Below are 22,417 nucleotides of genomic sequence, written 5' to 3'. Positions count from 1 at the left end.
TTTGTATCTACGTTTGCAGAATCGGAGGTAGTAAACGACTGGAAAATGAACCCTCAATCACGAATTAAAAAATGGAGCTAGAGCTATTAGGTGGTTTTGATAGGTTAAATATCTTATAGCTAGGATATACATTCTATTAGATTAGCAACAAATTCTTTTTCTTATTCGCTCGAGGAGACGGGAAGCAAAGTTGAAGTGCATTCACTTTAATTATAAAGAAAGCTGCTTGCTACCTTGAAATCGAGTGAATATAGATCGCTGACGAGCATAAGGAATTGAAAACATGAGCAGCGGGTAACTTCTGTTCATTCCTAAGTACCTTTACTACGTGATTACTGGGTCCAACTGGGCCATTTTACGACCTAATTTACTTGCACACCAACATATGAATTTGAAAACTGGGGCGATGTAGCTACAAATGTATCACAACCGATCTTGGTTCAGATTTGTTGCGTTGGAATCAGATGACTCGCTCCTATCTTTTCGTCTTCCTCGGTATCGTAGGTGGAAAGCTGAATACTTCGTTTTGATAGTCGAGAGTTGACAAGAACAGCTTATAGAGATACCTGAAACCCACACAGCTTACCGACGAAGCGATTGCTATACCCGCCCAAAATGGATGTCCGATGCCCTGGTCCGAAATGGTTCTGAATTGGAGTTGGGAGATATTCAGGGTCGGCGAAATGTAATCAACAAAAGCGTCCCTTCGCTGATAAGACAAACCCACAACGAGAGCGGTCGCGGATATAGTAACCGCTCGCTTTGTCCAGCGAGGGAATCTCAACTGCTTGAGACGGGATGTTGCGCGCTTACTCTCCACGGGAAGGGGGTGATAAGAAATGGGAGAAGCTTGTCCAAGGCATCCGGTAACCGTGCCGACGCGGTATTGCTGCATTTTTGCCATATTCAATTCGCTGTGGCCGGCATATTCGTACGACTCTGTGCCATCGGTCCCGGCACAGCTCTCGAGTGCCTCGATACCACCTGGATGGTCCGAGCTGAAGGTCGTGAGATCGTACACTGTATAGCTGGTCAGTTTAACTTCCAGAGGGTCATGAAATAGGGAAGTATTAGCATACCATGACCATGAACCGCTATCCACAGAGACCCCAGAGTATTGTGTCCGGCCAGTTGCTCGAGTGTGATGCTTTCGCCGAGCTGGGACATTGTGGACATAATCGTCGTTCGGTTATGGCACGAAAAGAAAGACGAGAATTATCGACAGGCAGATTCGTAGGGGCCAAGGTCTGTTCATCGCTTGAACGGCACCGTCGCCACTAATCTGTCTTGGGGCTAAGCTGCCGCGCCTCCGTATGCGTCGGAAGTTACGCTGGTATGATTGCCGGAAGCTGTGGGTCAACGGCCTTCCCAAAGCGACCTTTCGCCGCATTCCCGAAAAAGAACAAACTGATAATAATAACAGTGTTGCGTTAAGTGCACGACATGAGTCGTTCTCATCAACGAAACGTCCTGCCCGCTGTCCTCGTGGCAATCGATACATGATCATAATTGCAAATCAAGCCAAAACAAAATGCACAAAGAATTTTACATTGGACGCAAGGACGGTGAACGTTTTTACAGTCTGGATGTGTCGCCATTCACCAGCCTAGAGCAACTCACAGGAACTCTGGCTGAGGTCTTTGCATTCGCTGATACGAAATGTATGTTTCCGCTATCATGTTCTCTAGCATCCTAGGCTAACTCGAGATAGCATTGTGGCTCATTGACCAACAACGCAACCATCTTTCGACCCTCAAAGATGTGCAGGAGACCAAGGACACTGTTGAAGTGCGAGCAACACGTTATGAGGCCGTTCGTGAGCCCCCCGGGCCTCGCTTGCTGCCCTTCGTTGGCAACCACTACGAATTATACCCAGACGTTCTCGGAAACTATGACCGATTGTTCTCACTCTATGGCCCCATGATTAAGACCGTCAACATGGGAACAACCATCTATCACACCAATGACCCGGAGATCGCCCGTCATTTGTTGCGCGAAGACAAACTCTTCACCAAATCCACATCCGACGCATCACACCCACTGCACTACATGAGCGACCAAGACTGCCTCTTCACCTGCGACAGTGCATCTCCTGCCTTTGTGCCGAGCCACAAATTTGTACCTCCAACGATGTCACCACGCGCTGTGGCTCACTTTATGCCGCTGATTCAAGATGCCACACAATCCATTTTTACTGTATTCGACGAGTTGGCCGAGTCTGATCTGGCGGTCAACGTTTACCAATTTATGTTTAAACTAGCAGCACAGATTATCTGGCGGGTTGTCCTAAATCAAGACCTGAAACACTTCGAGACGCTGAAGACGCCGCCATCGCTGCCTATCCGACTGTTTGGTCAGTATCTCTCGCTGATGAAAAAAGCATCGTTGCAGCCGCAATGGTTCAAGTATCTCCCTTTTGGAGACGCTTCAAGAGTGAAGGCCGTCCGTCAGCAGGTTCTTGACATTTGCGAGGATGCCATGAGCGCCAGCATCAAGAAGGATGGCCCACCTCTATCTCTCTCCGATCCAACGGCCTTGCAGAGCGCCAGTTGTGTCGCCGATTTCTTGTACCGCGCCCGTGACAAAGATGGAGAAGGGCTGCCGTATGACCTGGTACTTGGCAACGTGGTGGTGACTGCTGGTGCGGGATTCACCACCAGTTCATCTCTACTTTCCTGGGCCCTTTATGCCCTTCTCCGGTATCCTGAAAACCAGGAACGCCTACTGGAGGAGATAACCAGCCACCGTGGTAATACTGAAAAACGCTGGACGTATGACGAAATTCATAGCATGAAGTTTCTCGATTGCTTCGTCAAAGAAGTTCTTCGTCTCCACAGCCCCAGTTTCCAGACCGCACGTAACGCCAAACGAGACACGATCCTGCCGGGAGGGTATTTCATTCCGAAAGGTTCCATCGTCATTGCGTGTTTTCCTAGTATACAGAAGAATCCAGCCCACTGGGAAAATCCTCTGCGATTTGATCCTGACCGCTGGATGGAGGAAGGTCTCGCGAAACGTATGGCACGTCAGGGGTCGTACACGCCATTTGCCGCAGGAGGTCGAGGCTGTGTGGGGTTCAATTTGGCACTCACACAGGTCAAGATGGTTCTGGCAGAGTTGGTGTATCGATATGAATTCGAAGACTCGTCGCCAGAAGCGGTCGTGTATGATCCTGAGTTCTTAGTGGTGCGGCCATTAAACTTCTACGCCGGGCTGACGAGGCGGAAATAGTGGCGGCCCATGTCACATTGGGCTAATTGGAAACTGTGGCTTTCAAGATTTTAGCCTAATTATTACTGGGTGTGTCGAAGCCTGCGTGCTTGTCGTTGAATAATTGGTCGTCTGACGGGCAGGCACCGGCAGCGCGATATTCCACTGGCTCGCCGTCTAATGTCATTCGGCGAAGGCGGACAATACACACATGTGGAAAGACGCCAGTTTGAGGCGCAGAAGGACCCAAAATTTTTGTATTCAGTATCTTGAGACCGTCTCTATTCACCTTCTTATCGAGACCGAACACATCTATAACACATGAGCCACCTATTGAAGACCAGTATGCGTTCAGTAGTTGTAACTCGTGACAGAGTGTGACCACGTACATATTTCTGGAACGCGTATAGCGAGGATAGGCAGATGGACCCAGATGACGTGGAGTTGACCGATTTGGTTGCGGCCGGCGGCGGTAACGGAAGTGCTAAGGACCGTACACGACCGGCTAGGGCTCGTTATCGATTGAGTGAAACGGCTCGGTGCCGATTCAGTTATGCCCGCCTTCAATCATGCCCTGAATACGGATCCTATACTCGACGAGGCTTTTGCCGGACGGCCACTAAACAGCCAGTTAGTTTTCGTAAAACACTTACTTTTGTTGTCATCTCTTCCGCAATATTCTTTTGATCAGCGCAATTGTGGGAAAAAATGTGCGGGTTTTCTGCTTGTATTTTGCTTTCAGAGGCAAGCATCAATGGCCACAGTAGCTGCACGGAGCGTACATGTGCTCGTTGCAACGGGGAAATCAAATGCGGCCACGAAGCCAACGGTGCAGCGAAGGGACTTACGGCAGACCTCAAAGCTTCCATCAATCTCATCAACCACCGTGGCCCGGATGACTCGGGGATATGGGTCAGTGCGAACGAGCAAGTCGGGCTAGCCCACTGTCGATTGTCCATCAACGATCTATCCTCCGCGGGGCGACAACCACTCCACAGCAGTGGCAACCAAATTCATGCTGTGGTGAATGGTGAGATTTACGACTACGATCGCCTTCGCCGTGAATGCGAAACTGTTCACAACTATCCTTTCCAAAGCGACAGTGACAGCGAGCTTGTTTTGGCGCTCTATCGGATCCACGGCGCCCCTGACTTTCTCACGCATCTGCGCGGTGAATTCGCATTTGTCCTCTATGATAACCGCGAGGGAACCCAGCGCGTGATCGCCGCACGCGATCGTTATGGAATCAAGCCGCTGGTGTATACTCGCATCGGGTCGAAGCTGCTCATCGCTTCCGAGGCCAAGGCATTCTTGCCCTTGGGCTGGAAGCCGCACTGGGACGTCCGTGCAATTGCCGATGCTGGATGGATGTTTGATGATCGAACGCTGTTCCGCGGAGTTCGAAAGGTCTTGCCTGGACACTACCTTGATATTAACGAACAAGATGGTCTGCGGCAAGTTAAGTACTGGGATGCTGAATACGAAGACAAGGTTGGTCCATTGAACTTCAATCGCGGGCCATAACTGATGGCCATTCCACAGAGCAAGCCCGAAACTCGCACCATCGACGAAATGATAGCTGGCGTTCGCGAAAGGCTGGTCGAGGCTGTCCGTCTTCGCTTGCGTGCTGATGTCCCCGTCGGCATCTACTTATCTGGAGGGATCGACTCTTCTGCCATTGCCGGTATAGTTACGGAACTTGCACGCAACGAAAAGGTCAAGATAGGAAACGAAGAGGCTACTCGTGTCACCTGCTTCAGTGTGGCGTTTCCTGAGACATCCGGGTTTGATGAATCACGTACGTTTTGCTGCGCATGAGCATTCCCACGAAAAAAGGGACATACTAACAGATACAAGACATTGCCGAGCGCACAGCTGCCTGGCTCGGAGTGAAGACTATCAAGAAGACCGTCACTGAGGACACTCTGGCGGAAGACTTTGAAGATGCTGTATTCCACTGCGAGCATCATCACTTCGATCTCAACTTTGTGGCCAAGTTTGCACTCTCAACTCTTCCCCAAGAACACGGCGTCAAGGTCGTCCTGACCGGCGAAGGTGCTGACGAGCATTTCGCTGGCTATCCATACTTTCCCGGCGAATTCCTACGCGAAGCTGATGAAGCCATGCCCAACTCCCAACTGTCTCAAAACAACGACCTTCGAAACGACATGTTCAAGTCGGTGCAGAGGGAAATGAAGGGAATCTGGCAAAAAGCCGGTGCAACCGCGTACAACGATAGACCAGCCTTTGCATCCATTGCCGGAGTGGGCGCAACGGATATGAGCGACAATCTGTTGGCGTGGCATCCTACGGCCCCTATCTTTGCTACATGGCTCCAAAACCTACAAAGCATCCATGACTGCCGCAAAACGGTCCTGAACTCGCACCCGAGCGACGTCCAGGCTAAGATGCGGTCGCGATGGCACCCCCTGCACACAGCTATGTACATGTGGAACAAGAACTCGCTGGCCAACGTTCTCCTATCCTGTCTCGGCGACCGCACGGAGATGGCACATAGCGTGGAGGCGCGCACGCCCTTCCTCGACCACCACCTCGCCGAGTACGTCAACCGTCTGCCGCCCAGCGTCAAGCTGCGGTACTCGGCCGACACGGCGAGCGATACCGGGGAGCTGGGCCCCATCTGGACCAAGTCTAGCGTGGCCCTGCAGTCCCTCGACGAGAAATGGATTCTGCGCCAGGCCGTGCGTCCATATATCACCGACGAGCTTTACAAGCGGAAGAAGCACCCTTTTCTTGCGCCAACTCGATGGGCCGAGGGCGGACCATTACATCGCAAGTTCAAGACGTTACTGACGCAAGAAGCTGTGGAAAAACTGGGCTTTGTTAACTGGGAAACAATTGAGGAGGCTATGGAGATTGCTTGGGGCGAGACGGCAGACCCAATGGCCTTCCGACGTTTAGTATATTGTGGTGCTTGGGTGACGCTTAGCCAACGTATGGGTGTGGCGAAGGCGGACGAATCTGATTGGGAGGCCACTTTACAGTAGCTCTCTGGCTTTGTGGAGAATATCAATCACAGTAGTGTGGTTATTACATTGAATAGAGGGAATTGATACACTATCAACTTCCACGTACGGCTAGACCTCGAAATGGTGTGGTTCCGGTTTCAAGGTTTGGAACCGCGGAACCGCAAATGCATAATTTTACCAAGGATTTCCTTTTTCGGATAGATAAATTGATGACCCAACTTAACTCCTCTTCGTTATTAAACTATTATATGGAAATTCTAGCATTGAAAAATATGTGTCCCCTTAGATTGAGTAAACTCCAAGCACTTGGTGATTGTTTTGGTCAGAGGAGGCCGTTCATGTAATGGGTGGTGAGAAATGTGTACTTCGATCTGGCTACTATCATCTCGCCAGACTTTTTTTTATAAAATTAATCCCTGCTTTGGCAACGTAGAAGCCGTCTTGGTAGACTACTCCTTTCAAACTACTTGTTATTGTTTTTGTACTCTTCAACTATTACTACTAATTACCATATTGAGAAACCGCTTCTTGGTTAAGCTTGAGCCACTCGATAATGGTATTCGGGTCTTCCATCAGAGCGCGTTTTTAGTCATGATTGGGAGATAATTATGTCGTTTGATGTATTCTATTAGCCAATTTCCATCAACATCGTCACTGTAAGCGTAGGACCTCTCTGATCCATAGAGATTAGCAAATCTTGAACTGATTCCTCTTCTACTTGCGTAATTTATGGTCTGTACCCCTTGCTCCATAAAGTTTATGAATGCCTTTCATCCGAGCTGCAAGAGTTGTTCGGGGGATATCAAAAGAGCGGGCAGCAGCAGCGACCATGATAATTCTGCCATTTTGAATAGCTCTAACAGCTATAAAATCCTGCCTCCCTGTACACTAATTTTCGAGCTTTTGTACTGCATTTTGGGGGCATGGCAGGCGTTTAAGGATGGGCGGCTGCGTAGGGGCAGAAAATTCGAGGTGGATGAGGGACCGCCGGGATCCACGTTAGTAAATCTTCATTTCGTCTATAACAGGCGTGCAAAGCTGTCACGAATGGCTGATCACAACCTGCGCTATCTTGATAAGGTCCTCTGCTTCGATCAGAGCCTCGACTTGGCCTTGATTGGGCCGATTGCGATATCGGGACTTGATTTTGTTGACGTGCTGCTGAAGCTCTAGAATCTGGAGAGTCACTAGGCTTTTAAGCAGGTGTAACCTCTCATGTCGTTTGACCCGATACGTCGACACGGAAATTTCGACGGGACCAGCAGAGGTATCAGGCTCGGGTTTCTGCTGAGATGAGTTTGTGTCGTCGAGACTACACATATGCATGGCCTTGTAACAGTTGGCCGTCTCTCTGCAGATGAGGCTTATTTGGCGGGCCGCCATGGCGAGCAACATGTTCTGCTCTACTCTAGCCGCACATCCCTCACACGCTATGAATATCGCCAAGGTCTCAATGGCATTGCGAACGTCGGCGAGTAATAGGTCGATTCGGTTCTTGCGCGAAGCAGAGTTGGAGACTAGTCTCTCGACAAAAGATATGGAGCTCATCAGACAGCAGTAGCTGTCGGATTCTGTGCGCGTTTTGTCCCAAAGCTCGAGGGACGGCGGTTCTGAAGTCGAGCGTACTGTAGCGTGTTCATCGGTATTCATAGCCCAAGCGATGACGCCGTGCGCCGTGTGAGGTCCAGCCCAATATCCCAAATTGCCTGCGCTGTCCGTAGCTGATGGGCCGAGTAGTGACGTTAAACATGTGTTTGCCGTCGATAGTTCCGGAAGCTGGCCAGGCGGTGCTAGCGTGGCACTGCGATCCCCTGCCGGAAAAGAAGATTCGCTTGTTGTGAGGTCAACGGCGGCTATAGGAGGTGTCAGTCAAGTGGGTCAGGGACATTCGCAGAGCCAAGTACTTACAAATCCCAGTACCACTACTACTCGAGCTCGATCTGCCGTGATGCATGGGAGTATCCATAATCAAAGACGTAAGCAGAGATTCGTCGATGGAGCTGTTGTCGAACGTGATGTCGTACAAGTCGTCCCATGCCGATTCCTTGCCATAGTCTACTTGGCGGTTACGGACGCAAGGCTCCGTTTCACCGCACGCAATTCGTTCTGGGGCGATCGCGTTACGCTGAATTGTCTATTTAAATGTAGTGCGTTAGCGAGTCGCTCTCGTGATCATGATATCGTTCGTTACTCACTGCCCGACGGCTTTTATCTCTTTCCTGTCGTTTGTTCCTGCCCTGGTTTTTTGGATACATGCAGTTGAGTCCCATCGCGACGCATCTTTGGCATCCTTCCCGTCCCCCAGAACAGCGTGCCTATAATTCATGTTGTTAGAAACCTAACGCGACAAGACACTGAATGTAAATATGCTTTATGGCTGCAGGTAATGGATAGGGACTTCGAACAGCCATACCTTTCTAGAGCGGCAAAACATGCAAGAAATGTGTATCTTGTCTCGGATGTTACGGCTGACTGCATTGACAGGATCCGGATTCTCGATGTACTCCAAGTTCCCTCGCTCATCGTCGGTCGAGACCAGCGTGCCAAACATGATAAAATCTCTAAAGCGTCGTGCTTGGCGTTAAAAATTACACAATAATGACAGGGGCTGCTGCAGCAGATAAAGTGCAAAGCCATAGTTATAACGACCACGACCACGACCATGCAGGATGGACTGACGGGCTGACGGGCTGACGGGCTGACGGGCTGTGGATCTATGAGGCTTCGTGGTCAAAGCGTGGGGTCAGGTTGCAGTGGTGACCCCAACTTGTTTCTCGGGCGCTCCGGAGCTTTAGCTTGCATGCATTTTATGCGAGATAAGACATTTCAGTGGCCTCTAAATGGGCACGGAATATTCGACAATCGTTTAACTCCGCGCCACTCGCAACGTTGTTCCACAAAAAAAAAAAAAAAAAAAAAAAAAAAGGAGAAAAACAAGTCAGGGTGAGACAAGCGACTACCTGGAAAGGCCTCCATTTGGTGAGCTTTAACTGCCGGAGGCCACCCCTGAAAGAGGCTATACCGGTCAGACATGGACTGGTATTGTATTTGGGGAATTGATACTACAAACCCCCTACCCCATTTTTCGGGCCTCCGTACCCTAATTAAAATTAGCTTAGGGTTTGTCTCACCATCTCTAACTCTATCCTTATATCCTAATCTCTCCTTTATCTCTCTTTCTATATGCACTATAGCCGCCCTTCTCTTAGGCTTCATTGCTGTCGTGGGCGACGTAGGCCTGGCCTTAGGCACCCACCAGGACGCGGTCAAGGGCGAGGAGAGCGAAACGAGAGCGATTTAATGGGATAAAAGTCAGGGGCTTTACTACGTTAACCAGAACTAAAAATCTCTGCAACTAAGGAAAACTGACACTTAAAAACCTAGGATGATGAATTAATTCTGCAGAAAGATAGGCGTGTGAAGTGAGACAGGGGGGTTGGTAGTTTCAATTCCCTGAATTTATTGAGTCCCACAGCAAACAAAAGTAAGGCTCGACCCATGGCTTTGCCCGCGAGACTGACGGCCTAGGCCGTTGGGGTAATTAACTATAGCGGCGGGATTATATTTTTGTCAGCACCCCTGCGTAACTAGTTAGTTAATGCTGTCTTGGCGACATACTGGAATGCTGGGTCAGGGTGGTGTTCCTATGGTCGCATTACGTTTAGAGTTTTCGATTTGCGACCTCCATTAGTGCCCTGCGGCAGGCGAAATAGTTGCGCCAAGGCCAAAAGTCAATTCATACGTATCTATTCTTGTCCTTCGGTTGGAATTATGTTATGCGAGGTTAAAGCGGGCGGACCGGCCCGATTCATACACCGCTATAATCCTGACGACCTTAGTTTTTTTTTTAGAGTGATTGAAAGCATTTTTAAATTAAAATAAAAGGATACTGAAGGCATCATGACGCATGGCGTGTGGAGACGCTTTAATTAATTGAATTGAGTGTAACTTTTATTCCCCCACTATACTATACCTATTCCTTAGATATCTCCGCTGACCCCCGTTGCGGATACAGCTCAACCATCCCCAACAGAACTAAATGGGCGAGCCAGGGCTCCGTCTTTCCGACGATGCTACCAAGTTCATTACCTACAGTAGCCCATAAGGGGTGCTTACTGCGTCAAGGATGCACTGAGCTGCCAGCCAACCAAACAACCAGCTACACTCACACTTGCACGGCCGACATACCCGCCTTACCGCACCATTACAATACAGTCCGCCAAGTACGTAGAATCATCCACCCTGAAATTTGTTGGGCCTCATTTATATGTCTAGCAAGACTTGTGCTGGGAGACCCGTCTCGACCCTGTATTTCCCACCCTCACTGGCACTCTTCCACTTCTGATATTGCCACAGATTTTCATCTCCCCTCAAGAAATCCTTTCCTCCTCTACGATATTAACTTTTATCCTTTTCCTTTCTTCGTAATATATTCAATTAAGCTTGTCTGGTAATGCGGTGATATCTCTTGAAGCCCACGTCCACCAGCTGCTCTCTCCGCCAAACGGCCGTAAAACTCCGGGTTGACCATTCGCCTTCAGGAGCACGCCCCAGCTTGTCGCTGCAGGTTACGTTCGAATTGCTTTTGGTCCCAGGTACCGCATGAACAGGATCGCTCTCGTCTGATTGCCCAATCTCAGTGGCACCAGTACCGACAGCAGCTGTCTCGCAGATTTCCTTGATACCCACCATCAGTAATCATGTATGGCACAGGAACCGGGCCTCAGTCAGGCATCTCCACGCCCAGATCCAATTCCTCCCTCCGGCCATAGGCTGTTCGTTCCGACACAAACTTATCTAATCATCTTCACCTATCGTAACATTGACCAACTGACTCTTGGCTGCAATTTTGGCTGCTACATCAGCCAGCGGCATGGCGCTGAGAATATCAAAGACCGAAATCTCACTGCGCATATTCTTCAGAGCGCGGTTTCGAATCTCGACGGCCTGAAGCGAATCAACTGCGGTAAGAACAACATATTAGCCGAGTCGTTACAGTATTATGGTGTAGACAGAGGGGATTATTGCACTTACCACCGTAGTCAAAGAGAGGTTTTTGAGCATCTACTTCTTCCAAAGGGACACCCATGGCCTTGGCGACCAGCTCCTTGATGTTTTCCTCCACAACCGCTGCAGCGTCTGCCATACTCGTAGCATTGGCCAAGAGGACGCCTACCTTTTCCTTCGCCTCGCCGTTCCCGGCTTGGTTTCCGGCTTTGACGATACGGAGCGCGAATTTCTTGTCCCAGGAGAAGCCCCCGGTGCTCTCGTTATGCTCGATGCGGTCGCCTAGGCCCAGGACCACTTGGGCGGGCACTCCCTGTCCGTTGGTGGTGGAGCCGCGCATGATCGCTCGCATTACGACGCCGAGCTCTTGAAGGTTCGTCTGTAGGCCACGCCAGCCGTGCTGGTATCTGGACAGATAGCCAGCGAGGTCGCCGAACTCGCCTGCTGTGGTAAAGTGCGCGGAGTCGGAGACCAAGCCGACGTCGATGCTAGTGGCATTGATGCCGAGATGGTTACGCGCATGATGGGCTAACGCATCCTCAAAGGTATTTCCAGATGCGTAGTTGGCTTGCGCCGTGTTGCCAATGACACCAGTGATTGAGGAGAGCAGGATGAAGAACGGCTTGTCACCAGGCCAGAGGTTGGCCAGGAGGTTTCGTGAGCCCTTTGTCTTGGGTTCAATCGCGCGACTCCATTGCTCGAAGGACATGTTGTCGAAAATGCCATCTTCCAATACCATAGCTAGTTGGATCACTCCGCCAACTCTTCTGCCGCTGGATTTGAGGCTGTCAAATACCGTGGCGACACTGACAGCATCATTGACGTTGCACGCGAACGCTTCGGCTCGTACAGAGCGGTCGGCAAGCTTCTGCAGAGCCTTTGCATGCTTTGAACCACCTGATCGGGATAGGAAGACCAGGTTCTTGGCACCGCATTCAACCATCCAGTTGGCAATGTCCAAGCCGAGAGCACCTAAACCCCCGGCCAGTACATATGTAGCTTCGCTATCGAGCTTCAACTCCTCTGGTCGAGGGGCAGGCATGAGTACCGGCATGGTATCGCTCAAGGACACGACGACCTGCTCGTTCTGGATGCTGCTCCCCGAGGCCGAAAGATTCGTAACAGGCAGCACGGTCAGCGGGAAAGGCCCCTGGAGAATGTACTCGATAAAGGCCTGCTTGAAGAGCCTGCAGACGATGTCTGGTCTGCCTCTGATGAGTGCGGCTACATCGATGCAAATGAAGGTTATGTTGGATTTCGAGGCCGGAATGTCCACTCGGGAACTCTCGCCGTTGATGTCGACAAACTGGCCAAAGTCGTTCAAAATCAACATGGCTCCAGCAACATGCGGGCCACTTTGTTGGCTGACAACAACATCGATCCCACGGTTCTTGGTCGCCTCTTGGATGAGTGGCACGAAATTGTCCAAAGCCGAGTCGAAGATGTGGTCCGTAGGGACTCCGTACCGATCAGCCAGAATATCTCGCTCTGCTCTGCTGTGGACGAGAGCGAAGATTTCGGTACCAATTGCCTTGGCCACCTGTATCAGGCTCTGTCCGACTGGGCTAGCGGCGTGGTCGAGCAGCAGTGCCTGGTCGCGACTCAGATGAGCCCTCTCCACTAGCGCGTACTGTGCAGTTATCAACGGCTCCACAAGAGCCACAGCTTCCTGTGGTTGAAGGCCAACCGGTAGCGGTGCCACCAGGGCTTCGCTTTGACGGACATGGGTTCTTGCAGAAGCGTGAGAGAAAACAATGGCCTGTTGACCGAGCTCTAGTGACTTGACCGAGTCAGATAGACGGGTGACGATGCCAACACCGTGGTGAACAGAAGCTAGCGTTTGGCCCTGTCCAAGTCCAGCGTACTCAACTTTGACTTCAACTTGACCATCTTCAGGGGCTGAGTCGGCCTCTTCATCAGTAATCCAGATATATCCATGAACGTCGTTGGCAGACTCGCTCGCCTTGAGCGGCTTACCAGGAGCACCCAGAGCAGACCAGATGGGCTTAGCGTTGTTGCCCGCCATCTGGAGTTCGTTGTCGAAGCCAGCATCTTCTGTGGCACGAGCGACGTAGATCAAGCGGTTGCGCTCAGCATATTCCATCTCCGCAGCCTCGACCAGACTCGTTCGCCAAACGTTGGTAACCAGATCTGCGTATTGCGCACTGGAGATATCCGCAACCGTGGATAGATCGAGAGACGGCAGTATGGCGGCGGGGTACTCGTTACGCATCACTCGTAACAAGCCCTGGCTCGTGGCGAATTCCACACCGTTCGACCAACTCTCGAGCACACTCCCGTGGGTAATCCAGAAGAGGTGACCAACTGTGGAGACGAGCTTCTTGAAGGCGTTAAACTGGTCTTCGTCCCAGGCATACACTAGTGGGCTGTCAATCTCGAGGAGGGAAATGACGGACTTCCCGTCGAGGGAAGCGGCACCCTGCAACGTCAGATTTGTTCGTCCGACGGACACGCCGAGGCCTGTAAGCTTATCCTGAATCGTGGCTGCGAATATCTCCCCGGCATCGGACAGAGATGCAGGCAAGAGAAGCACCACTGACTCCGGCAGCTCAGGCAAGGTGGAGAGAGAGCCATTGTTTTTCGAGGACAGTACGTAGGTCTTCTCCCGGGCGACGCGGGCAACGCACGACCCGGGCACGACGAAGTCTTCGTGTAGCTGACCAGCTTGGGTGAGACACACCAGTGGAGCCAGCTTTGCGAGCACGGCGGCGTTCTTAGCAACTTCGGGAACTCCCAAGCCGAGGACGAGATCAATGGCGTCTGGGGCCAGCGTCTCAAGTAGTTCGCCCTCCGGCATCCATTTGTAGAGGATGGTCGTGTTCTCAGCATCTTCTCCAAACGCAGCTCGCATAAGTTGCAACCCAGGCTCCGATGTGGCCAGGGCGATGATCTTCTTGGGCACATACGCTCGGTTCTTCAGGTCCAAGAGGACATCAATGTTGGAAGGGGCCTCGTCAAACAAGGCGATAAGTACTGTGTTGTCCGACTTTTTGAGGAACACCGAATCGAGAAAGGTGTCAACCGACAGGGCCTTCTTCTCGGATGATAATACAAGCTCCGCAAGATCCTCGTTGCTCGTCACGAAGGAGAGATCCGGAATCCAGGTGATCCCAGCGCAGTTCTTGACGGCGGCCCCGGAAGATAATGATGTACCCGCTGTCTCCAAGCCAGCATCGGACGTAACCTGACGCAGGGCAAAGTTTTTGATGGTAAGCTTCGGCTTTGCCCAGTCCTGATCGGAAACAAACAGTTCAGTGGTCATCTCATGACCGGTCTGGGACAGTAAGCGACCATAGCCAGAGTAGAGCGCTCCGGATCCCTGTGGCTGATCGCGGGCGATGTACAGGTCTTCGATGGCATAAGGCACCGCGGACTGTTTTGGGCGGCCGGCATCGAGGGAAGCAATCACCAGGTGAAAGATAGAGTCCAGGGTAGCTGGATGGATGATATGGGAGGACTCGTGATGGCTGGGCATTGTCGACTTGGTATCTGGAACAGCCACAGTACCGTAGGAGGCGTCTTTCGATGGCACTGCCGTGAGAGAAACGACATTACGGAATGATGGGCCGTATTGCATCCCGATAGTCTCCAAATCGTTGTAAAATTCATCCACATTCACAGATGAGGAATCAGGCTCAGAGAGCAGGGTCTCGCGTAAAGCCACCTGTTTCTGCCACGAGGCATCCACATTGCCCTCTTCCACCTCGCTCGGCCCCTTCTCGTACACGACAGCGATGGTTCCAGCACAATGTTTTGCCCACGACGAGCCCTTGGTCATAGAGTAGACGGTGAAGACCCACCAGTCGGGTCTGCCGCTGTGCGGATGCAAGCTAATGCGCGTCTCCACAGGCACCTCGTCATCTAGCGAGATGACCAGGGCACGCTCGAACGTGACATCCGTCATCCGGAAACCCTCCACCGTCTTCGAGGAGTCGGCGGTGCGCAGCACGCCCTCCAATGCCATGACAAGCATGCCGGCTCCCGGATAGAGCACGGTTCCCGTTATTACGTGGTCCTCAATCCAGGGGTTCTCGGCGATGCGCAGGTAGTTTCTCCATTGGGGCTCGTGGGTACTCCATGAATATTCCGCCATGCCGAGAAAGTCATTGCGCACCTCGGAAGGAAAGCGGTAAGCGTGTGATGAGTACGATTCGTGCCAGAAGCTTCGTGTGTGATTCCAGGGATACGTGGGCAGGTCGCAAAGCATCTGAGAAGTGTCTGAGTGCTGGTGCTGGTTGTTCACTGCGGCCAAGTCAACCTTGGTGCCTGCAGCCCATAGTGTCCCGGCGGCGTTCAAGGACGTCTCCGTTGCGTCTTTGCCGCGAAGAAGCATGGAAGCGTAAGGTGCGGACTTGGCGAATTTGTTGTTGGCCACGTCGATGATCTGACGCAACGGTCCTTGCAGGGCAGCGTGAGGACCGACCTCGAGGAAAGCTCCCCATTGCACCGCTACGGGGCGGGTACCGCCTGGGACCAATTTCTTGTGCTTCAGCAACGCTAAGACGGCTTGTGAAAATTGCACGGGATTTTGCATATTGCCGACCCAATATTGGGCGTTCAGTTGCTCGGCGGAGGTTACCATAGACCCTGTAAGAGAGGAATACATGACTGGCCTGTTGTTGCTGTTTGTTGTCTCATCTGGCTGCTTGGGCGTGATATCGCCAATCATCGCAAGATAGCTTGGCGAGACATCGCGCATGTGTGGAGAGTGGTACGCGGTAGTGACCTTGAGCTTGCGGGCAAATTTCCCGTCGGCGGAAATAATGGTTTCCAGCTGGTCTATGGCGTCGACATCTCCCGAGAGTGTCACACTGGAGGGACTATTGACGCAGGCCACCACCACAGATCCGGGAGCGACCTTCTCAAGGTACATCAGGGCATCGTACTGAGAAAGACCCACAGCCATCATTGCACCTTTTTTAGGGACGGCGGCAGAGCTGATACCTCGGACGTAGGCCAGCTTTATGGCGTCTCGGTGTGTCAGGAGCGATGCTGCATAGGCGGCGGCAATCTCACCACTTGAGTGTCCCACGGTGGCTGCTGGAGTTATCTTCCAGAAATGAAGAAGGTCGACCAGTGCGACCTGAATTACCGTGCAGAGAGGCTGGCTGTACTCCGGAAGGTTGACGTTGGGGTTGGGCGTCTTGCTCAACTCTTCTAGGGCATTCCACATGCAGCCGAAAGCCTCGAGATAAGTCTGCGAAGTTTCAATGCTTTGGCGCAAGATGGGATGCTCGAATAGTTCTCGTCCCATAGCTGGCCACTGGGCACCTTGACCAGTGAATACCATGACAAGGTTGTCGCCAGAACGTTGCGATCGAGTGGCTGCTGGTAATCCTTTTGATAGTCTCTTTGAGAGCTCTGGTATCGAACTGGCAACAGCAAAGGTTCTGTGCTCCATATGAGAGCGGCGCAGTGCAAGTGTGTTTGCAAGATTGTCCAAGCTGGCTATGTCGTGGTTGTCGTCTGAATCGTCACCTTGCAGCCATGTGGCGAACCCTTCAGACACACGCTGGGCTCCGGCCTGGTCCTTGCCGCTGAAGAGGAACAACTTCTTCGATGCGCCATGGCCGAGCTCGCTTGATTGTGTAGTCGAGATACCAGAATCTGAACCCGACGTATGTATGTCCACATTATGCTTCCCAGTCAGACCCCTGTCTTGGAAGTAGTGATAGGCATCGTCTAGGATTACGTGAGCGTTGGCACCGCCAAACCCGAAGGAGTTGACGCTAATGCGACGCAGTCCTTGCGCCGGCCATGTCATGACATCCTGCGGAAGAGTAAGATGCCAGTCGCTCAATTTGAGTTTCGGGTTCACCCGTTCCACGCCGTATGTGGGGACCAACATTCCTTTTTCAAGGAGCAGGATAGACTTGAAAACGCCGGCAAGACCGGCACATCCCTCTGTGTGGCCCACAGTAGGCTTGATACTGCCAACATGAAGAGGAGGCTTTCCGGCTGCACGTCTTGCCGCACCGAGGGTCTGGGCGATGGCGGTCAATTCAAGAGGGTCGCCAATCGGCGTCCCTGTGCCGTGGCATTCAAAGTAGGCTGTTTCTGAAAGGTCCAAACCTGCATCGTCGTAAGTCTGATTTATCAGGTCGGCTTGTGCTAAAGCGCTTGGCTGCGTAACACTGGGTGTTTTGCCATCAGCGTTGACACCCGAACCGCGGATGACGGCGCGGATGGTGTCGCCGTCGCGAATGGCATCCGACAGACGCTTGACAACCATGGCCCCAATGCCATCGCCACGACCATAGCCATTGGCACGGTCATCGAATGTGTGAGAGATACCATCGGGGCTGAGCATGTGCATGGCAGTCAGCTGGTGTGAGGTGTTGGGGTTAATCATAAGGTTGACTCCAGTGACGAGAGACTACAGGAATGAAGTAAGCCATCAACATCGCGTGCCCAAATGCGTGTTTTTGTCCCAACTTACCATATTCGTTTCTTTCAGCCGAAGTGACTGACATGCAAGGTGAAGAGCGTATAGTGAGGAGCTGCAAGCGGTATCAAGCGTCAAACTGGGGCCTTTGAGGCCAAAGAACCATGACACGCGATTGGCGGTCATGGCTTCGCTTAGACCCGTTGCTGCGGGATGTCCGATGTCGTAAATATCGTGCAAGGAGATCATTTCGTAGTCGTTTGTCATGCAACCGACGTAGCATCCCGTACGGCTGTTCATCAAATCCTCGACTGGGATGCCAGCTAAAGGCTCATACTCAGATTAACTCTCGGTTGAACAAACTGGACGGCTCATATCACCTACCATTTTCAATGCTTTCGTAGCACACTTCCAGTAGCATCCTCTTCATCGGGTCCATGGAGGCAGCCTCCTTCGCTGTTACCGAAAAGAAGGGGGCGTCAAAGTGGCTGATGTCTTGGTCAAGGAAGTATCCATGCTGTGGACCGATTCCTCCTTTGCGGTCTGGATCAGGATGGTGCCACACCTCGCTGTTCCATCTATCATTGGGGACTGGACCATGACCGGTCTTGACATTGCTGATCATATCCCATAGTGAGCCCAGGGACGACACCCCGCCAGCAAAGCGAAATCCCACTCCAACAATGGCGATAGGCTCCTGCTTATCGGGATTTGATAATTCCATGGTGCAAAACTGGTGAAAAGGAACGCCAATGGACTAGGAACCTAAAAAGGAAGAGGATGGCAATCGTGAAGAAGGTTATGGAAGCCGGTAGCAGACCTGCTTCTTATGAAATTTGTATATACATTGGAGACTGAGTTGAGACATCTCGCTTCTCATTTTTCAATATATTTTCAAGAGCCCCGTTCACTGATTGGGTTCCAGTCTCTCGTAACCGAACGACGGCGAGGTGCCCGGGTTAGGCAATGTGGATGGTCTGAATGGCAAAATTACATTTACTAATTAGGTAGCGCCGACTCGGAGAAACCCAGCATTGCCCGCGGCCCGTCATAAATTAGGGGGTTTGTCCGCTCCATTAAGACGGGCCAGAAGGAAACATCCACTTCAGGTAGTAGCGATGGTCTGAATGGCAAAATTACATTCACTAATTGGGTAGCCTCAACTCGGAGAAACCCAGCATTGCTCGCGGCCCGTTATAAATTAGGGGGTTTCTCCACTTCTTTAAGACGGGCCAGAAGGAAGCATCCACTTCAGGTAGTAAGCGATGGTCTGAATGGCAATATTCATTGGAAGTTCTTTATCCCACCTTACTAGGTTAACCTACCGACCATCAACTCTTTGAATACCGGGTAGAGTTGCACTCGATACTTTACGAACAATATGAGAATCCTGTGTCTGCACGGGTTTGGTAGCTCCGGCGCCATTCTCGAAAAGCAGATGTCTAATCTGCGGCGGGAGCTGGATCCCAGCTTCGAGCTTGTCTTTGTAGACGGACCGTTTGAGTCTGAGAGAGGACCTGGTAAGTAGACTCTGTGACGGCTCTCATCTTCATCCCGCTGACACTTTAGCATATAGGCGTCTCGGAATACCAGCCCGGCCCATACTATTCCCACACCCAAGGCTATTCTCCAGACGACGTAGCACAGGCAATCGGTGACCTCGAAGAAATTCTTGAAGACCAAGGCCCCTTTGATGGCATCTTCGGGTTCAGTCAGGGTTCGGCCTTGACGTTGTCATATTTCTATCAGCAGCAAGCAGCCGGCAACCCGGCCGCAGTCAAATTTGCATGTCTTTTCTCGACTGCCATGCCATGTAGCCCTGATGCAAGTTTGGGGTCCACCGTTATTTCACACCTTCGAGCTATGAAATATGATATTACGGATCGATCAGAGGGCTACGGCAAAGATCTGACGAGCGAAGAGCAAGAGTTTGTGGAGATTCTACATCGGACAATTGTCGACGCCGCTACCCGAGATTCGAAGTTCCCGTGGACGGACTTGGACATATATCGCCACGGAGAGCTTCATGCCATTCCTCGGATCCTGTACTCGTCAGCGCTTGCACAAAAGATTCAAATTCCAACTGTCCACGTGTGGGGTCGGAACGACTTTTCGTACATGATCAAAATGGCCGAGCTATCCCGCAGCACATGTGACGAGTCCATGTCAAAAACAGTTTTACATAGTGGGTTGCATGATCTGCCAAAGAAACAAACCGAGATCAAAGCTGTACTTCGAAAAATAGACTGGGCTATAACCCAGGCATAGATCTACACAGACTCCTCACAATTTGAGAGGTAGAGAAATTACAAGTCAGGATTCCTTTCTGTAGTTTCCAAGGTGCTGTACAGCGACAGGGTGGTGTAAAATAGAAGACAAGAAGAACATTTCGAATCAATTGAATCAACCGCAAGCAGTTAACTAGAAAGGGTCACCGGAGATTTAATAGGTTGAGGCCCAGACGAGCTAGTTTGTAAAAAATTGGCGGACACTCCCAATTTGGCAAAATGCCGATATTGATGCCAGTCAGCCCCGACTCGGCATTGAATACAAGACAAAGACATACCACAACAACCCTACGATCTTATTCAACCCATATCTTTATCTTTCCTGAATGACTTTAATTTTGGATTCATTATCCCACCACCATATCTCAGACCAAGAAAGGGACCAGAACCATGAGAGCTGCACGAGTTCGACCTACGTCCCCTGAGGGTACGCCTTACGGTTTCCCTGGAAATGTAGCTCCGTCTTCAGCCATTGAAATCCACGATGACGTACCCAAACCACAAATCTCAAAGCCTGGCGAATTACTAGTTCAAGTAAAAGCCTCTACCGTGTACAAGGACAACCTCGAGTGGAACGAACTGTACCCCCCGAGCCATGCTACCTTGGGAAACGACTTTTCTGGCATCGTCGTTGCCATTCATGACAGCGAGCAGGACTTCCATGTCGGCGACCACGTGTACGGCATGACGCATGCCAATCGCGGGGGTGCATGGGCCGAGTACGCCATCGTCACGACGGAAGAAGCCGTCAAGAAGCCGGACAATCTGTCGTGGGAGGAGGCCGCCGCAATTCCCGGCAGTGCTCTCACGGCTGACCAGGCCTTGTTCAGGCATGTTGGACTCGAGACAACAGCCGCGGGGAACGGTGGACAAAAGAGGGTTCTGATCACCGGCGCTGCCGGTGGCATCGGCACGTTTCTCGTGCAGTTTGCCGCTCTAGCTGGACATCACGTCGTGGCGGCGTCCAGCTCCAACGAGCAGAACGAGTCGTTCTTGCGCTCCATCGGTGCCCACGAAGTGGTGGATTACAAAGACTTTGGCGCTCTGGACAAGGTCGACGTGGTTGTGGATTCCGTTGGGTTCCAGGTTCTCGCAGACTGCTGGAACGTCGTCAAGCAAGACGGCGGCACCCTGTTGTCCTTCGACGCGTGCAGCTGGGGGTACAGAGAAGCGCACAAGGAGCAAGGAATCAGCAAAGGGAAAGAAGGCGTCCGGGCACTGTACATGATTGCTGAGCCGTCGAGGGACAGCATGGCGCGCATCACGGAACACGTTGAGAAGGGAAACATAAAAGGGCGTGTAGCGAAAACGGTGTCTCTCAACGACGTGCGGGAAGCGTATGAATCGGCTCATTCTAGAGGTCTAGGGCATGGAAAAATCGTGGTGTTGATCTGAATACTCTTTCTCGGCCTCGATGAAAATGGGATGAAGGGGGTTGCAATGGGAAATATGCTGCAACCTTGACATCACCTTTGTCTACGTTTAGCTGGCTGGATATACTCTCACCGTTTGCGCTAACAAGCCTAACGGAGCTGCTCTTCGATCAGTTCATCAATCATACAAAAGCGCACGCTATGAAACTAGTACTGATAGTTCATCAAAAACTCTCGTCGACTGCGAAGTACCAAGTATGATTTGTGCAATCCTACAATCAATGGTATAAGGAGAGTGCTAAATTTAGAAAGTCCGTTTCATTCAATTACCACTCTGTTTAGTGCCATTACCATCTTCGTAAAAGCCAGAGAGCTATTATATAGTGGCCTCCCAATCAGACTCGGCCGGATTCGCGATGCCCATGCGCCGGCTCAGCGTCACCCAAGCATCCCAATGTACCAAGCGCCTTACCCAAAGCAATTTTATAGCCTCCTGGATTATCGCTAATCAACAAAGCCGGTGCGTTTGATACCGTGCGAATAGTCCTAAGCAACATACTGCTTTGACGACAACAGCTTGTTTCTGCTAGGTTTTGGCTGAATTTCAGAGCACTTGAAAGGTACACGTTAGTAAATATTACCATAGATATACCATTCAAATAGTCTTGGTTTTTACACGTTTTGGGCTAGGCTGAATATCTGTAGCGATTCCATCCACTACAGATTACCCTTTTGGAACCACGGCAAAAGATCGTTTTGGGAAGCCGGCCGTTAGTAAGCGCAGCCTGCTTACCTCCACCACACCTGCAGCCCAAGACAGATGAACAACATTGAAGCACCGAATAGATGTTGCCTTTACAAAGCTATTGTCGAAGATCTTTCTGTCGCTCCATAACAGAATGGCGATGGCGTCCACAACTACTCAGAAAAGCGAAGTATCATCACACTTGAACAGTTAGCCGACCATGGGACTCTAGACTCGGTATGGATAGCGGTTCATGGCTGTGGTACGCCAATGCTTTTCCACAGCCTGATATCCTGGGTGCACAGCTGGCGAGCTTTCCTAGTGTACTATCTCACCAACTTCAGCTCGGACCACCCGGGCGGCGTTGAAGCGCTTCAGAGCAGTGCTGGTAATGATGG

The 22,417-nt window shown here is 51.4% G+C and overlaps 7 protein-coding genes across 7 annotated transcripts; 4 read left to right on the top strand and 3 right to left on the bottom strand.

Moving 5' to 3' along the window:
• Window positions 1-475: 475 nt before the first annotated feature.
• N7498_009664 (cytochrome b5-like heme/steroid binding domain-containing protein) lies at window positions 476-1,167 on the bottom strand (the record flags this gene model as incomplete). Its single annotated transcript, XM_058456720.1, has 2 exons — window positions 476-1,020; window positions 1,080-1,167. The coding sequence occupies 2 exons, from the start codon at window positions 1,165-1,167 to the stop codon at window positions 476-478; spliced, it is 633 nt and encodes a 210-aa protein (XP_058303619.1).
• A 364-nt stretch (window positions 1,168-1,531) lies between these two features.
• N7498_009663 (cytochrome P450) lies at window positions 1,532-3,231 on the top strand (the record flags this gene model as incomplete). Its single annotated transcript, XM_058456719.1, has 2 exons — window positions 1,532-1,661; window positions 1,712-3,231. The coding sequence occupies 2 exons, from the start codon at window positions 1,532-1,534 to the stop codon at window positions 3,229-3,231; spliced, it is 1,650 nt and encodes a 549-aa protein (XP_058303618.1).
• A 687-nt stretch (window positions 3,232-3,918) lies between these two features.
• N7498_009662 (asparagine synthetase B family protein) lies at window positions 3,919-6,218 on the top strand (the record flags this gene model as incomplete). The annotated part of the gene is made up of 3 exons (XM_058456718.1): window positions 3,919-4,701; window positions 4,753-5,008; window positions 5,068-6,218. 3 exons carry the CDS (start codon window positions 3,919-3,921, stop codon window positions 6,216-6,218), a joined length of 2,190 nt encoding a protein of 729 aa, XP_058303617.1.
• Window positions 6,219-7,241: 1,023 nt separating this feature from the next.
• Window positions 7,242-8,470, bottom strand: N7498_009661 (uncharacterized protein; the record flags this gene model as incomplete). The annotated part of the gene is made up of 3 exons (XM_058456717.1): window positions 7,242-8,053; window positions 8,109-8,334; window positions 8,396-8,470. 3 exons carry the CDS (start codon window positions 8,468-8,470, stop codon window positions 7,242-7,244), a joined length of 1,113 nt encoding a protein of 370 aa, XP_058303616.1.
• Window positions 8,471-10,997: 2,527 nt separating this feature from the next.
• On the bottom strand, window positions 10,998-18,337 carry N7498_009660 (type I polyketide synthase; the record flags this gene model as incomplete). Its single annotated transcript, XM_058456716.1, has 4 exons — window positions 10,998-11,161; window positions 11,235-17,604; window positions 17,668-17,936; window positions 17,998-18,337. The coding sequence occupies 4 exons, from the start codon at window positions 18,335-18,337 to the stop codon at window positions 10,998-11,000; spliced, it is 7,143 nt and encodes a 2,380-aa protein (XP_058303615.1).
• A 657-nt stretch (window positions 18,338-18,994) lies between these two features.
• N7498_009659 (uncharacterized protein) lies at window positions 18,995-19,881 on the top strand (the record flags this gene model as incomplete). The annotated part of the gene is made up of 2 exons (XM_058456715.1): window positions 18,995-19,133; window positions 19,190-19,881. 2 exons carry the CDS (start codon window positions 18,995-18,997, stop codon window positions 19,879-19,881), a joined length of 831 nt encoding a protein of 276 aa, XP_058303614.1.
• Window positions 19,882-20,291: 410 nt separating this feature from the next.
• Window positions 20,292-21,296, top strand: N7498_009658 (NADP-dependent oxidoreductase; the record flags this gene model as incomplete). The annotated part of the gene is made up of 1 exon (XM_058456714.1): window positions 20,292-21,296. The coding sequence occupies one exon, from the start codon at window positions 20,292-20,294 to the stop codon at window positions 21,294-21,296; it is 1,005 nt and encodes a 334-aa protein (XP_058303613.1).
• Window positions 21,297-22,417: the final 1,121 nt, after the last annotated feature.

The sequence above is a fragment of the Penicillium cinerascens genome, assembly GCF_028974065.1.
Source record: "Penicillium cinerascens strain IBT 15544 chromosome Unknown scaffold_4_segment0_segment1, whole genome shotgun sequence".
Taxonomy (NCBI): Eukaryota; Fungi; Ascomycota; class Eurotiomycetes; order Eurotiales; family Aspergillaceae; genus Penicillium; species Penicillium cinerascens.
The sequence above is the reverse complement of the archived record's forward strand: the minus strand, read 5'-3'. Positions and strand labels throughout refer to the sequence as shown.